Below are 15718 nucleotides of genomic sequence, written 5' to 3'. Positions count from 1 at the left end.
ATGCGGTGCTGCCAGAGCTGTACATATAAATGAATTTCAAATAAAGCTGTTGCCAAGTGCTGCTCTTCCCCTCATTGTAGTCGTGCCAGCCATACTCCACACGCTTCACTGCAATAGATAACTCTCGCGGGTAAACGAGGCTTGTTGTCAATGAAAATTATGGCATAGCACTATAGCGATCAACCGACTCATTTACTATGTGGTGAACATGTGCAGTGAGAATGAAAGTGGCCCGTGCAAAGGCCAGTTTTTGACTGCACGAGTTCAAAAAGCTACATTTTTGTTAAACTGTTACTGTTTGCTTGAATATCGCAGCCACAGAGGCATGTACACTGTTCGGTTTCGACATGTTCCTAGCTGTGTGTTCAAACCAAGACTTGATCCATGTCTTTTTAAGAACAGACGACTAGTAGCCAATTATATTAGTTCTAGCGCGCAGTATATGTGATGAGCTTTCCTTAGTGCATCTCTGGAATTTTTTGTTGTCATACGGTGGTTGCGTGGTAACCGGACATCGGTATGTCTGGTGTTTTTTCCGTTTAGCGCCACGAGGTTAACAGAGAGACGCTCACGTGATGACGGGGTTACGGCAGGGTTGCAGTGACAGGCAGCAGCAGTCGAAGTCCTTGACTGCATCCTTGCCCAGGCGCATCTTCTGCGTGCCATAACCGCAAGCCTGCGTGTCCTTCTGCTTCTCGTGGTACGTGTACACCGCGCCCGCGGTGCAGTTGCGGGCGTGACGGGTCATTTCGAGTTCTTCTGGCCCTCAGCCGATGCGACACAATCAACGGCACTTGTTTGGCGAAGTGCTCTGGCAAGAGAGCGCGTGAACGACTGTCGCAAGATCAAGCGAACACGAATCCAACACGGCCGAACGACAACTACGTGTCTGGGTGAAAGTCAACAAGAAGGACGTGTTAACGAAAATGGACAGTCACTAATGTCCGAGCATTATTCTTAAATGGAATATTTAACTGCCCGAACACAGTTTCTGCTGCAAATGTTACAGTGCTCTAGAAGTTGTAAACAGTATATTCTAGGCACTATAGTAAACACAGCAAGCTTCGGCTTCGGATGTGCTAGTATTGACTGCGGGTGTCTTGACCACAGCCAGGCAATCTTTCCTTCCTAACTTGTTTCAGTTTCGTTTTCAGCAGCCAAATTCAAGATGCCAAGAGCCACCTGAGGGATGAAAACCATCCCTGATCCTTCAATCGTTGTGATTCCTGCTTTTGAAGGAGGCTTGCTTCAGTGTTGTGGTGAATTAAGACGACAGGAAAATTGCTGGTGGGTTAGCAATGGTTAAACTTAGTGTGTACACGATAGCACTTAATTACTCGTGGTAAAGCTCTTATTGCGCTGAAAGGTTTTCCTTGGCTATGACTGCAAAGAGGCATTCGCTGTAAAGCAGCTGCTAGGCGGGCGATGTCGACTAGATGGTCGGAAGCGCCTTGATTCTGTGGCAATTGAGCGCTCGGGCTCAACGCCATGCACGTTCTTCTCCTCGGGCTTCATGCTGCAGCAATATCCTGCCTCGCTGCGCGCTCCTCTTTATAAATTTTGTGGTTTAAACATGGCTTGAACATATAGTCATAGAGTGAAAGCTGTGAATGTTGCAGCAATAGCCTCTGTAACATCGCCTTTTCAATCAGCGTTTTTTTCATAGTTTTATATTATAATAATTGGTCACAGCAGAAGGAAGGCGCAGTACCTGTCACACTTGTTCTGCGGACACGAATCTAGCCGTAAGGGAAAGGAGGAAGGTGGGAGTGAAAGTACAAGGACAAGGAAGTGCCGTAATGGAGGGCTGCGCGGTGATTTCGACAGCCTGGCGATCTTTAACATCGTTGACATCGCACAGCACGTGGATGCCTCTTCATTTCGCCTCCATCGAAACGCAGAGTCCGGTGGTCGGGATCGAATTCGGGTACTCTGGTACAGTAGTCGGGCATCCTAACCACGTGCTGCACCAGTAGTAAGTGCATGGCTTCATCCAAATAAACAAAAAAGAAGTAAAAAATGTTTGCCAGCCCCGGTATCTGCTATCTAGACAGAAGATCTGAAGTGGGGACAGAAGTAAAGGAATAGTAAGGAAGAGGACAGCAGGGAAACAGTATATACAAAAGTTGCATCTTACCTGTACTGACTTATGGGGCTGAAACATGGAGGTTAACAAAAAGGGTTCTACTTAAGTTGAGGACAACGCAGAGGGCAATAGAACGGAAAATGGTAGGTGTAACGTTAAGAGATAGGAAGCGTGCAAAGTGGGTTAGAGAAACACATGACTGCTCAGTCTGGAATAACACACACTTGTACAACATTGCCCTGTGAAGGCCGCGACGTCCGCAACAGTGACGCACTCTACTCTCTCACTGGTTGGATCTATGCGGTTGTGGTTGTTGTGGCTGTAGGAAGAAGGAAAAGAAAATGCACGGGCCTGCTACTGGCTCTGTAGCTGAGCCACCTCCGCTGCCTCGTGCGGACAGAAGAGAAAATAGAGAAGGAAAAAGAAGAGGGAGAGAAAGACGCGCGCCGCAACAACAGCCGTCGTCCACCACTGAAGCAGTGGCGGGTGCAATGACGGCCTACAACAGATAAAATTCGGTGGCTGGCTAGCCCCCGCCGCAAGCGGCGTTGACCTACCATCCCAGCCCCATAGGGCCAGGAACTGCCACCCTTCGCCACCTCCCCCCCCCCTCTGTGCGGCCGTTCCGCACGCTAGTCGCGTAATGTGGGCGTCACCACCTTCTCTTTCCCTTCAAGTTCATGGCGAGACAGGCTGAGAGAGAAAGAGAGAGAAAGAGCGGCTGCTGCTGCAGCTGCGCGGCCGCTCCGCCTGGTCAATTCCGAGCCGCCCGACGCGCGCTTCGCTAATTTCTCTTTCTCCACTTCTCCACTTCAAGCTCACGAGGAGAGAATGAAGGGTTTCGGACAGACATCAGCAAAATTCGTGATTGCGGCAAGTAGTGCAACGTACTAATAACTGAAGTTTACCGACATTCTAGTGGAAATCACGAATAAATGGGCACGGGCAGGGCATATAGTGCGTACAGAGGACACCCCACGATCGCTTAGGGTAGCAAATTGGATTCCAAGGGAAGGAAAGCACGGCAGGGGGCGCCAGAAAGTTAAGTGAGCGGATGATGTTAAAAACTTCGCAAGGGTCGAGCGGATGCAGCTTGGACAACACAGGGTTGGGGGTATATGGGAGATGCCTTCGTCCTGCAGTGGGTACAGTCGGCTGATGGTGATGATGAAGGAAGAGGGAGAGGAAATAAAAGAGATGAGCGACGGGGAGAAAGGACAGGATAGGCGAAAAAGATATGTACACTATGTTGTACACTAATAACACTGTATGTTCACTAATAACACGTCTTTTATTCATAAACTGCCGAACACTGAACTCAGCTTCTAAATCTACGAAACGAGAAACATCGATAAGTGGCACATTAAAAGAAACAAAACAACATACGGCTGTCAAACACTGGAAAATACGCTGCCACGTCTCCCGAATTTCCTTCATTTCAATGATATCCCACTAGAAAATACCTCATACAAGACACTGTTTAAATATTTCCTACTGAACGACACCCCATTATGAAAGTAAAATTCTACATGGCGATTTTATTTTGCATGTGAATAATTATGTATGTGGTTTTATTTTTGTTTTTGTGGCCAATACTTGTCATGCGCTTATGTAGTTTTCTGTGATACATGTATTGTCGTTTTCTAAATATGTTGTACTACTTTTGCTGCCAAAGTAAACGGCTGGGTGCCTGTGGCCTTGTCCAGCTGCCCAAGAGGCAGCTTTTACTGTAGGCATTCTGACACCATGTACTTTGTGGTGGTAAAATAAAGTTATTATTATTATTATTATTATTATTATTATTATTATTATTATTATTATTATTATTATTATTATTATTATTATTATTATTATTATTATTAGTATGTTACAGGGGAGCATAGGATGCTTGAGGCCCGCCTTTAAGGCGCCTTAGTTCACCGGAGCATTCGGTACAGCGGGCTGGCCTCCACTGCACCAATAAAATTACGGAAGACACTTTGTCAAGACTAAAATTGAAACGGCGGAAGCCTGACGCCATTTCCGCCCCATTGAATGAAAGATGGCTCTCGTCAACTTTATTCCCAAAGCCGGGAAACCAGTCGACACGGACAACCTCCGACCCATCTCTCTCACTTCGTGTGTGGGCAAATTGATAGAGACGATGGTGCAGGATCGGTTGTCTGAGTACCTTGAACAACAAAACACTTTCGCGTACACCATATTAGGATTTCGCCCACGCAGATCCGCACAGGATGTCCTGCTCCAACTCGACCACGATATACTGAACCCCATCACATTCACAAGAAACGACAAAATCGTCGGCACGAGGGGCACTCCGCAATGCCAGTGCTGTCCCATCTGCAATTCAACGTGCAGCACGCGCTGTACACCGATTACATCACCCTTTGGGCCACGTAAGGGCGTTTGGGGGACATGGAGACCAGCCTGCAAATTGGTTGCTAGCCTAGTGGACCGCTATACTCGCGGCTGTGGTCTCCAATGCTCACCACAGAAATATGAATTCGTGCATCTGCGCCCCTCGCGCTCATGCTCCGACTCAAATCAACCTTTCCTTGCAAAGCGGTCCCATTCAAGGATCTAAGGAAATCAGAGTTCTTGGACTCTTTATACAAAACCAGTGACGATGCGACACAATACTCGCCAAGCTCCGGCAGATGGCGTACCATAGGAAGCCCAACTCCGATATCGATGCAGGCAGTGACGTGAGAGGTTCGGGCAGCGATGTTTAAGCTCCGCACTATGTCCGCTCTTTGAGTAGGTAGGATAACGAACAAGCGCTGCAAAACCTCGATAACTCGGTCCAAGCCGTGACAGACGTGCTCAACCAGCACTGCAAGGCAGGTACTTTCCCCCCAAATGGACACACGCAAGAGTCACCTTCATTCTCAGATCAAACAAACCATTAGACATATCTCATCTCCGACCAATATTTCTCACATTATGCATGGGAAACGTCTCAAGCATGTAATCCTTAACAGATTACACAACCACATGTATACCCACAATCTCTTCCACACATGATGCTGGGATTCAGAAGGCACTTATACACACAGTGCACCATGCTTCGAATTTCCGAAGGATTTCTAGATCCACAGCGTTGAAACTATTCTAGTACACTGTAGTTGAAACTGTACGAGTCCCTTACTAGCTCTGGATGTTACCAAAGTATTTGATAATATACAATATGACTCATTCCCTGACGCCCTCGACTCCGCATTGGGGATAGCTCTTACCCTGCGTTCCTACGTCGTCGAACCCGACAACGGCCTCCGTGACATAATATACAACGCTGTGGACTCCCAAACACAGGACGATATCATCCACGACCTGCAGTGCATGAATATCAACACCCCCTGCGTCATCGCCTACGCGCGCCAGATGGGGCGCACGATATTCTATTCTTATCACCTTCGTCGGTACCATCCCTTGCCCAGCACCATCATCTTCAACTGTGGCATCTACCGCTGCCGCCCATTCCGTTCCAAATCCGAGGCCTGCATGAAATGTTGGACCCCTGGCCATCGAGCGGTCGTCTGCATGAAGCCTAAGTCTAGCCTCTGCCACCGCTGCAGCCGGGCCGACAAGGCAGTCGAGCCCCTAGCCTGCGTCCCCTGCTGCATCCTGTGCAAGGAGTCCACATCACGTGGTCGCGCCCATGCAGGTTGCGGTTCTACCGCAACGGCGTCAATCCTACATTCGCATCCAAGATAATGAGCATGGTCCTTACCTACTCGGCACGCGGGGAACCCCCCAAGGCGCAGTACTTTCCCCGCTGCTCTTCAATTTGGCTATGATGCACCTGCCTGCCCAGCTCGATGGTGTCACTGGTGTGCAGCACGCCCTGTATGCCGATGAAATCACCCTGTGGGCCATGCATGGCAGTATCGGGGACATTGAAACCAGCCTGCAAACAGCGGCGACGATAGTAGACCGCTACGCCCGCCGCTGTGGACTTCAGTGTTCCCCACAAAAATCAGAATTTGTGCACCTCCGCCCCTCGCGAAAGTGCACAACTCCAATCACTCTTTCTTCAGACAGTGGTTCCATACACGAAGCTGACGAGATACGGGTACTCGGACTCTACATACACAAACACAGACGGTCAGACACTACATTGGCCAAACTTCGTAAGGTGGGGGACCAGGTGGGCCGCATGGTCCGCCGGATTTCAAACGCGGGGGATTGCGAAGTAAGGATGCCTTGCGGCTGGCAAACGCCTTCGTGACCAGTCGGATTCTATATTCGACACCTTATCTCCACCTACGAAAACAAGAGGAGGATGCCCTTGAGGTTATCCTTCGCAAAATTGTCAAGCGTGCCCTGGACCTTCCCATCACTGCTTCAAACAGCCGTCTTATGGCCCTTGGGGTGATGAATACTTTCCGGGAGGCGCACCTTACAAATCAGTACACGCGTTTGTCGCAAACGGAGTCGGGTCGCCGCCTTCTTGCTCGACTCCATATCCAACACACCACACTCATGGAAGACAGGTTTCGTATCCCAGAATTGTGGAGACGCGCCCTCTGCGTGCGACCTCTGCCAGCGAATATGTCACACGAAGATCATAATGGTCGGCGCCTGGCACGAGCGGAAGCCCTAGCCCGACATTATGACAACAAAACAGGTGTATACTACGTGGACGCCTCCGGCCCTCACCACGGGGGATGGTACACGGCCGCTGTAGTTCACAACAGCAAAACGGTTAACGGTCTCACCTTCAGAGCCCACAGTACAACACACGCAGAAGAGGTGACGATTGCTCTCGCGGCCTCTCATTCCGACTCAAAATACATAATTACCGACTCGCGAGGAGCCTGTCGGAACGTCAGACAAGGCTGGACTCCCTTACTAGCCTATAAAATTTACTTAAATTACATACGGGATACGGACCCCGCACACCGCTACCTTATGTGGGCCCCTGCTCATCAGGGTTTGGCAGGAAACGAGGACGCAGACGCAGCCGCCCGCGCGCTCTCTCACCGGGCTGTTTTCTCCTCCCTACCCGATCAGGAACCCGATTTTAAGCCGGCCTACACCTTCGAAGATATCACGACGTACTATCAAAATTGTCATCGCCTTTACCCCAGCCCATGTAAAGGCCTCAAAAAGGCGGATGAGCGGCTCCTTCTCCGCCTTTTCACCAATACATTGCTGTGCCCGGCAGCCCTAAAACATTTCGACCCCTCCTTTAGTGGCAGCTGCCCACACTGTGGAGCGGTGTCTTCTATCACATGGTTTGGGCCTGCCCCTCCAACCCGGCTATTCCCCCCATCCCCAACCCAACCCGGGAGAACTGGGAGGCGGTCCTGCTCGGCTGCCACGACTTACAGGCCCAACAAGCCTTAGTCGTACGCGCCCGAGCGGCGGCAACCGCCACTGGGGTCCCCATCTAGGGACCTCCACCTAGTGCTTGTAAGGACAGGTCCCTTATGGGCCGATCCAAACATACCTCCTGGCCCTTGTGTAAATAAATGTTCTTACCACCACCACCGTCATCACCCCCGACGTGCCCCCGACTACCTCTACAGCAGCCTTCTCCACCAGCGGCTCCTATCGAGCCCATCCTTTCCCATCCCCGTCGCCACTCTGCTTCCCGCAGTGCACGGCCTGCGAGGAGCCATCGCTCTATCTCCTTCCGGCCTCTGCCCAGGTCGGAGACTTCCACTGCCCCCGCCACCATCGCCAGTTCCACCAACACACCTGAAAGCTGGAAATCGCACCCACACAGGCCAGACCTCAAAATCACGGCCCTCGAGGCGGCCCTAGCTGCCCAGCAGCACCAAATTCAGATGCTGTCGCATCAGCTACAGGCCCCGCTGCGCGTCTGTCTTCCTCAGTTCATTCCCCTCCTTCCTCAGCTCTCGCACCTCTACAGCCACCGCCGGAGCCAGCTAAGGCGCTACCGTGTGTGTCGTCTCCCGCTGCGCCTCTTTCACCAGCTGCCGTACCTGTCCAGCCACCGCCGATGCCAGCTGAGGAGCAAATGAACACGGCACCCTCGGTTGCGCCTCCCCTCCCACCCGTTGCACGCCGCAAATACGCCGATCCTCTTCGACCGGCGCTGTCTACGTTCGCCAGTCTCCTTAGAGGCGTTTGAGTAACGTATCACGACGCGCTTCGTGCAACTTGGCGGCGCGTCGCCAGTATCGGCCCCCCGCGGCTGCTATCGAATCCCACCTCACCACTCTAGACACCAGGTTCGTTGCAATAGAGGCCTGTCAGAGCACTACTGAGGCCGCCCTCGCTCATCTCACACTTCTTGCCCCACCATCCCGGTACTTCCCCTAAACCCTTCTGAGGACCTAGCCATTCGTCATGGCCGCAACTTAATCTGGCAGTGGAACTGTTGAGGATTCCATGGCAAACGAAGTATCCGGCAGCTCCACCTACAGAACGTCCCTCCAGACACTCTCCATCCGTACTAGCACTCTAGGAACCTCTGACTCCTGTGAACCTGTACGACTATGCTTCCTTTCACTCCTCTGTTGACACCCACTGAAAGGTTGCCACCCTGGTGCACCACAACCTTGCTGTCTCGCTGCACCAGGTGGACGTTTCGGACTGTTCCCATTTCCTCCTCGAATCCTTTCCCCATCGTTGCACTGAGGCACGCTTACTTGTTCTCTACAGACAGTTTTAGCGCTTTAGACAGGGACGAAGGGAGAAAACAGACACCACAAATGCCCCTTCATCCATCTAATGCGCTATAACTATGTCTGTTGAATCTAATTACCAACCCACTCAACTTTCTGTATTAGGTACTTGTTCTAAATGTGTACCATCCTCTAAAATACCCTTCAGCCCCTCTCCTCCTCTCTCTTTTGGCCGCAATGCCTTGGTCATTCTAGGCGATTCATTGCCCCCCACACCAGCTGCGGTCACTCCCAAAATACCCGCAAGGGCAACTCACTCTTGACTTTCATCCATAGCGAGGATATTTCGGTACTTACGGACTTCGCTTGTCTCACCAGTGCCGGATCTAGCGTCCAGCGAGATACCAACAAAGACCTTTATCTCCCCAAATTGCTTTCAGTCCGACCTGGATAATTACAGAGGTCTGGTAGCGATCATTACATCCTACGTACCACTTACCTACTTACCCGGTCTCGTTTTTGGACCGGAACAAGGCAACCACCACCTATAGTCCCCCAGAGAAAGTCTGCCGAGGCACCCGACCACCGCACCAGTGAAGTAAGCTGGGCAGGTGTAGTCTGCCAAGACTCCACCAACCCTTTAATGAAGGGCTGCTGAGTGTCTACGCACAATTCGTCTCCATACAAACCCCCAACCTCCGCCTCCAGGCCCATCTGCATGCCCTGCAGTAGGCAGTACCCTCAGCCCTAACCCAGCGCCAGCGGCCTCGGCCACTCTACTACTGCCGCCTTACCCTACTCGCGAACCACCGGCCAATAAGCAGGCTGCAAGTCCCACTATCTCCTCGACTTCACCAATCTCGCTCGAGGGAGCCCCTGCCCTCACCCAATTTGAACAATTCGTAGAGGCCAGAATTCAAGCCGTGGTCGAGAAGGCCATTCAGGTCTTCACCCAAGAATTCTGTAATCTTACCACCCGTCTCGACGAATTCACTCGCCCAATTGACGAACGATTTACAAACGATTTAAAGCGCAAGAGGCCTGCCAAGTGAAAGTCGGTGCTGCCGTGCGGCCAAAAAAGAAAAAGGTCAACTTGCACACCCACTCTAACCCCTCCACAGCAAAACGACACACTAAGTGATGACAAGTCCACACACCAGCTTCACCTTCTGGCAGAGGACTTGCCGAGGCTTTGGCTCCAAACAAGGACTGGTTCACTAGTTCCTAGCTCGGGCGGATTGCCCCGACGTGCCCGCGCTGCAAGAGCCCTCCAATCCCCTCCCCCTACCCAGCTACTTACCCATTGCCCCATTTCTCCTACAACCACTGAGGACATATTTCTGGTAAGCAGTGCCATCACTATCATCTCTCACCAATTAGACGTCTCAGACATAGATCATCTCCTCATTGAACTAGTGGTACTACTCTCTTCATCCTCAAAGTATACAGCCTCTCGAAATACCCGCGGCAGGACTTCAACCAACTATTTAAGATCGCTAAGCGCGCTGCACACAAATACCCCCTCCTAATTGCAGGGGAATTGACCGCCCCATGTACGGCCTGGGCTTACATAACCGAAACTCCCAAGGGACGCAAGGTATGGCTCGCTGCAATGCAGGCCGGGTTTTCCCTTCTCACAGACCCCACCACCCTTACCCGTACCGGGAATAGTCTCTGCTCAGACACTACTACTGACATCACCTTCACCCATCACCTCTTTCATGCTACATGGTGTAAAATTAAGGAGAATCTCGGTAGTGATCACTACAGTATCGAGATTCTCCTGCAAGCAGGCCCAACACGCAGACCCCTTTTCTGTGTTATTATCATGAAGTGGGACTCGCTCTGCGCCTTGAGAGCAGCCCGTGCTCGATGCATCATCCCAAACTTAGTTACTTAGTCCGACCAATTTCAGCGTGACCTCCATGCCGTGACGCGCCCCCTTCCAGAGGAATGCCCTATTAAGTCGATGGATTCCCATCTTCTGCACCTCTGGGAAGCCAATGCTTGTCTCGAGCGGAGGTGGGGCTGGTGGCGCTGGAATAGAGCACTCAGGTGCCGGCTGGCCTGGCTGAACAAGGAGACTGAGACGCGTGCTGCTACTCTCGCCAAAATTGGGAATCGTTCTGTAACCGACTGGACGGTAACATGAACCTGCCCCAGATCTGGAACCTGTTCCGCCATTTCATTGATTCGACTCAGGCCAAGACACACCAGAAACGCAAACTCATCAAGCTCGTATACACATCCGCGGCCTCCTGGCAGGAATTCCTCGAGGAGCTTCGCGATCTTTACTTCCCCGCATATCCCTCCGCAGAACACCCCGACTACACAGGCTCACCTAACGACCTGCTCGACGACCCCATCACCGAGGCGGAAGTCAGGGCAGAACTTCAGCGTCTTAACACATCCTCAGCTCCCGGTCCCGACAGAATGCATAACGAGGCACTCCGCAACCTAGAGTTCCCTTCCATCACAGCCCTAACCAACTATTTCAACGAATGCTGGCTATGCGGTGCCCTTTCACCTCAGTGGCAGGACGCCAAAGTAGCCTTCATCCCCAAATCTGGCGAACCTCTTCCCGTCGATAACCTGCGTGCCATGTCCCTTACGTCCTGTTTGGGCGAGCTCATGAAGTACGTTCTCCAGACGCTGCTCAGCCGGTATCTGGAAAACAGCAACATTACGCCAATGTCATGTATGGTTTCCACCTGGGCTTGTGAAACCAGGACGTCTTTCTGCAACTCAAACACCGCATTCTTGACTCCTCTACTGTGACACGAAGGCTATCTTCGGCATCTACCTAACCAAAGCATTTGACAATATTATCCGCGCAGCCATCCTAGAATGCCTCAACGCCCTTGAGGTAGGCCCGCGGGTGTACAACTACACCTGCGGCTTCCTCTCCAACGCACAGCCACACTCACCCTGGGCGAGCACCTGCTCTCCGTTGTCTCACTGGGTGTGCGGGGGACGCCTCTGGGTACTGTGCTGTCTCCCATCCTCTTCAACATAGCTCTTCTCCAAATCCCTCACCAACTCGCCCAGGTCCGCGACATACATTTCAGCTTGTACGCTGACGACATCCCTGTTTGGGCTAACTGAGGCAGCGATGGCGACATGGAACTTGACTTACAATCAGCCCTCAGCATCATCGACTCGTGCATTCGCGCGCGCAGCTTAGACTGGCCGCACTACTCCTAGAATCCTCCCATTTCACTCACACTACGTAATCAACTCATTCTCTTAGTCTCCAAGATTCACACCTTGGACCTCACCCTTCACTTCCAAGGCAAGCATGGTTACACCATCCAAGCTCTCACGGCCGAAACTCAGCAAGCCACTCGTATCATCCGGCAGTACGCATTCTCCTACCTCCCTTCAAAGCAAAAGAAGCGGGACCGAATCAACGCGCTCCCCAGGAGCTGCACGAAGGCCACTGTCCGTCTACTCTCAGCACTTCTGCTATCCGGCTCCCCAACCTCGGAATACACAACAAATTCGATGAGCTGGCAGAAGTCACCCTAACAGCACAGATGACTCGAATGTCGGGTACCGCGGCAGGCCGCAATATTGTAACAGTTGTTAGACAGAACTACTACTGTAGTGCTTGAACAAGGGCACCAGAAGTAGGTCTGCACTTCTGGGTCATTTAAGCCAACCGAGTGCGGTCTTTCTTCGCCTACATCTAACATACGTGTCACTACCTCCTCTAGAGCATCGCCCCGATGCGGTGTGACCGCCAGATAGAAGAGCGGACAGGAAAAGCATTCAAGAGTTACACCACTAGTCTGGCATCACGTAAGAGACTACATGCAGCCTGAATGTCAGTAGGGGGTCGCTCGTAGTACGGCTTTATTCTCATCATGTGCACAACGCCACTGAGCTTGCTGTTGTGCGATGAGCGAGCTGGTGAGGCTGGTGCAAGTGGGTAAGTAACGTTGCTGAGGCGGCGGACAAGAAGGTAATGCCTGCAGTAGTGGTGCTGTAATTTTTCGGACAGTCCGCGGCGACGAACGGGCGGCCAGACCCACACATTATAGCCTGGGGTTTAGGTAACGTAATGGCGTCCGAGGTTGGAGCAGTCAGCATCGATCTGATGCTGACAGTGAATAAGTTGTCTGGCAAGTTGCCGTGCTTCTTCCGCGCGCTGAACATACGTGGCGACATTGAAGTCAAGTTCAGTCACACTGTCAGGGCCAACGGATAGCGTAGCGTCCATCGGAGTGGTAACCTAGCCACCGAAGACTAATTCGAGCGGAGTAACGCGCGTCGTTTCCTGCTGCGCTGTATTATACGCGAATGTTGTGTATGAAAAAATTTCATCCAATGTTTTGTGCTCAACATGAACATACATGGAAAGTATGTAGGTCAAGGACCTGTTAACGCGTTCCACCAAGCCATTTGTCTGCGCGTGGTAAACCGTTGTACGTCCATGGCTGGTGTGCGTGAGATAAGTGAAGTGGGCCGTAAATTCAGATCCAAGGTCGGTAACGATAGCTGCAGGAGCACCATGACGCAGACCATGAGAATTCGGCGACTTCAGCAGCAGTATCGCTTGCAAGTGCCGTGGTATCAGAGTACCGTGTCAAGTAATATTCGCCACCACAATCTACCATTTTCCAGTGGACGACTTCGTAAAAGGGCCCAGGAGGTCCAAGCCAGCTTGCTGCAATGCGGTCATTGGTGGGGCTATGGTCTGCAGAAACCCGAATGGTTTCAGAGGAGGATATTTGCGCCGTTGGCAATCACGGCATGCTGTTACGTATTTATTCACTGATGTCAGTAAATTGGGCCAATAATACTTCAGCTGAATCTTTGCCAGGGTACGACTGATCTCAAAGTGGCCAGCGGATGGTTCATCATAACAAGCCCTCAATATTTCGGAGCGTAGCTGGGATGGTACAACGAAGAGAAACGTCTCCTTGTTGCTGTCAAAGCTGCGCTTGTGGAGGATTCCACGTCGCAGAGTGTAGGACTCTTCTATTCCGTATCCCATCCTCGTTTTCCGATGCAATATGCCAAAGTATACATCAAAGCGGTGAAATAGGTGCCTAGAATAGGGCAGGTGTAAGTACGGAGCGTTTTCTAGAGTTGTTGAGTTTTTACCTCAGTTCCACTGTTAGCGAATTTAAAGGAAACATTTTCTTCAAAAAATTGCAATTTGTATAGGACCTTCAGTGGCGCCTGTCCTCGGTGATATTTATTTGGCTGCCTTTGACCAGCGCGTTGAGCTAAGATTGTCCCGTCAGCAGCTTGTGCGCATTTTTTATATGTGGACGATTATCAGGTGTTACTTAAACTGCCCTCAAAAGATAACCTGCACGACGTTGTCACTAACATTATAGGACTATTTACATCATTGTCCCGGGGTTTAACCTGCGTACAGAGGTTAGCTACTGACAATAGACTACAATACACTGCAAGATCGTAAAACGTGCCAACGCACTTAGCCTGCTAGTCCGCCCTAGAAATACTCATAATAATCACCATCATCATCATCACCACCATCATTATCATAATCATCATCAGCCTGACTATACCCACTGCTGGGAGAAGGACTCTCCCATATTTCTCCACTTAACCTGGTTCTGTGTTAGCTGCATCCACTTGATCCTCGCGAACTTCTTAACCTCATCCGCCCACCTAACTTTCTGCCGCCCCCTGCTACGCTTTCCTTCTCTTGGAATCCAGTTTGTTATCCTAAGCGACCATCGGTTATCCTCTCTTTGCACTACATGTCCCGCCCATGCCCATTTCTTCTTAATTTCCACTAGAATGTCGGTAACTTGAGTTATTTCTCTGACCCACTCTGCACGCTTCCTATCTCTTAATGTTACCCCTACCATTTTGCGTTCCATAGCCCTCTGAGGGGTCCTCAACTTAAGTAGAACCCTCTTTGTTAGCCTCCACGTTTCAGCCTCATAGGTGAGTTCAGGTAAGATGCAACTGTTGTATACTTTCCCCTTGAGCGATACCGGTAAGCTGCCAGTCATAATCTGTGAGTGCTTGCCAAATGCGCTCCATCCCAATCGTATTCTTCTTGTTATTTCCTTTTCATGGTCCGGCTCTGCGGTTACTACCTGTCCTAAGTAGACATATTCACCTACTACTTCTAGTGCTTCGCTAGCTAATGTAAACTGCTGTTCCTTCTCGAGGCTGTTGAACATTACCTTTGTCTTCTGCATATTGACTTTCATGCCTACCTTTCTACTTTACCTGTCTAGGTCAGAGCAGCACCAACGCCAGGAAGCATACGTGGATCGAATGGACCGCTTTCAGAGATAACAGAAGTCAGGAAGCCGAAGAGACCGAAATCGACGACATCGACGCGTGGACCAACAAGATCCTCCGAGATGTTCGAAATTCAACCAAGGACATAGTAACAGACCTCCAAACGAACACAATGGATAGCCGACTGGCCCACCTTATCGAGGCCAAGCAGTCCATTCTCAACAGATGGAAAAAACAACTCCTTAATTGTAGGCTACGAAAGAAAGTCGCAGAACTCAACAGAGCAATCGAGGACCACTGTCGCACGCTATGTGCGCAACAGTGGAACGAGATATGCAACGCTGCGGACGGCCAGATGCACAACGGGAAAACATGAAACTTGCTGAAGCATCTGCTCGACGAAAGCAAGACTAAGTCACACCAAAGGGACCGACTGGCGAAACTCATCCATCGAGAAGTCACTAAACACGGCGCCGATAAGGTGACGAAACGCATCAGCGACAGATACCTGCCGACTACGCCCACGGAGTGCCACGGGCCGTACGGAGGGCTGCCCAACGCCCGTCTCGACAGAGATATAGATGTAGAAGAAGTTCGCACGGCACTGCAGGACCTCAACAGCAGGTCGGCGGCCGGGCTGGACCGCATCACCAACAAGGCGATTAAGAACCTCGACGATAAATTCATAGAAGCCTCACGAGCTATTACAACAAATGCTGGAAAACGGGAACTCTGCCGACGCAGTGGAAGAAGGCCGAGATCATCCTGATCCCCAAGCCGGGCAAGCCATCCGACACGGATA

General features: G+C 51.2%; 1 protein-coding gene across 2 annotated transcripts in view; it reads right to left on the bottom strand.

Annotated features, from left to right (window-relative positions):
* The window catches only part of LOC146192297 (nitric oxide synthase-interacting protein), a 35983-nt gene extending 34906 nt beyond the window's left edge, over positions 1-1077 (bottom strand). For both annotated transcript variants that reach the window (XR_014706751.1, XM_084602423.1), the window contains exon 1: positions 573-1077. Coding sequence is in view for 1 of the 2 variants with exons in the window: in XM_084602423.1 (XP_084458549.1) it covers positions 573-748 (176 nt within the window). In the remaining variant the exon portion in view is untranslated. The remainder of the gene's footprint in view (positions 1-572) is intronic.
* Between the last annotated feature and the right edge of the window lie 14641 nt (positions 1078-15718).

The sequence above is a fragment of the Amblyomma maculatum genome, chromosome 4 (assembly GCF_055883805.1).
Source record: "Amblyomma maculatum isolate TAMU_Amacu chromosome 4, ASM5588380v1, whole genome shotgun sequence".
Lineage (NCBI taxonomy): Eukaryota > Metazoa > Arthropoda > Arachnida > Ixodida > Ixodidae > Amblyomma > Amblyomma maculatum.
Note: the sequence above shows the minus strand (reverse complement) of the source record. Positions and strands in the feature narration are given on the sequence as shown.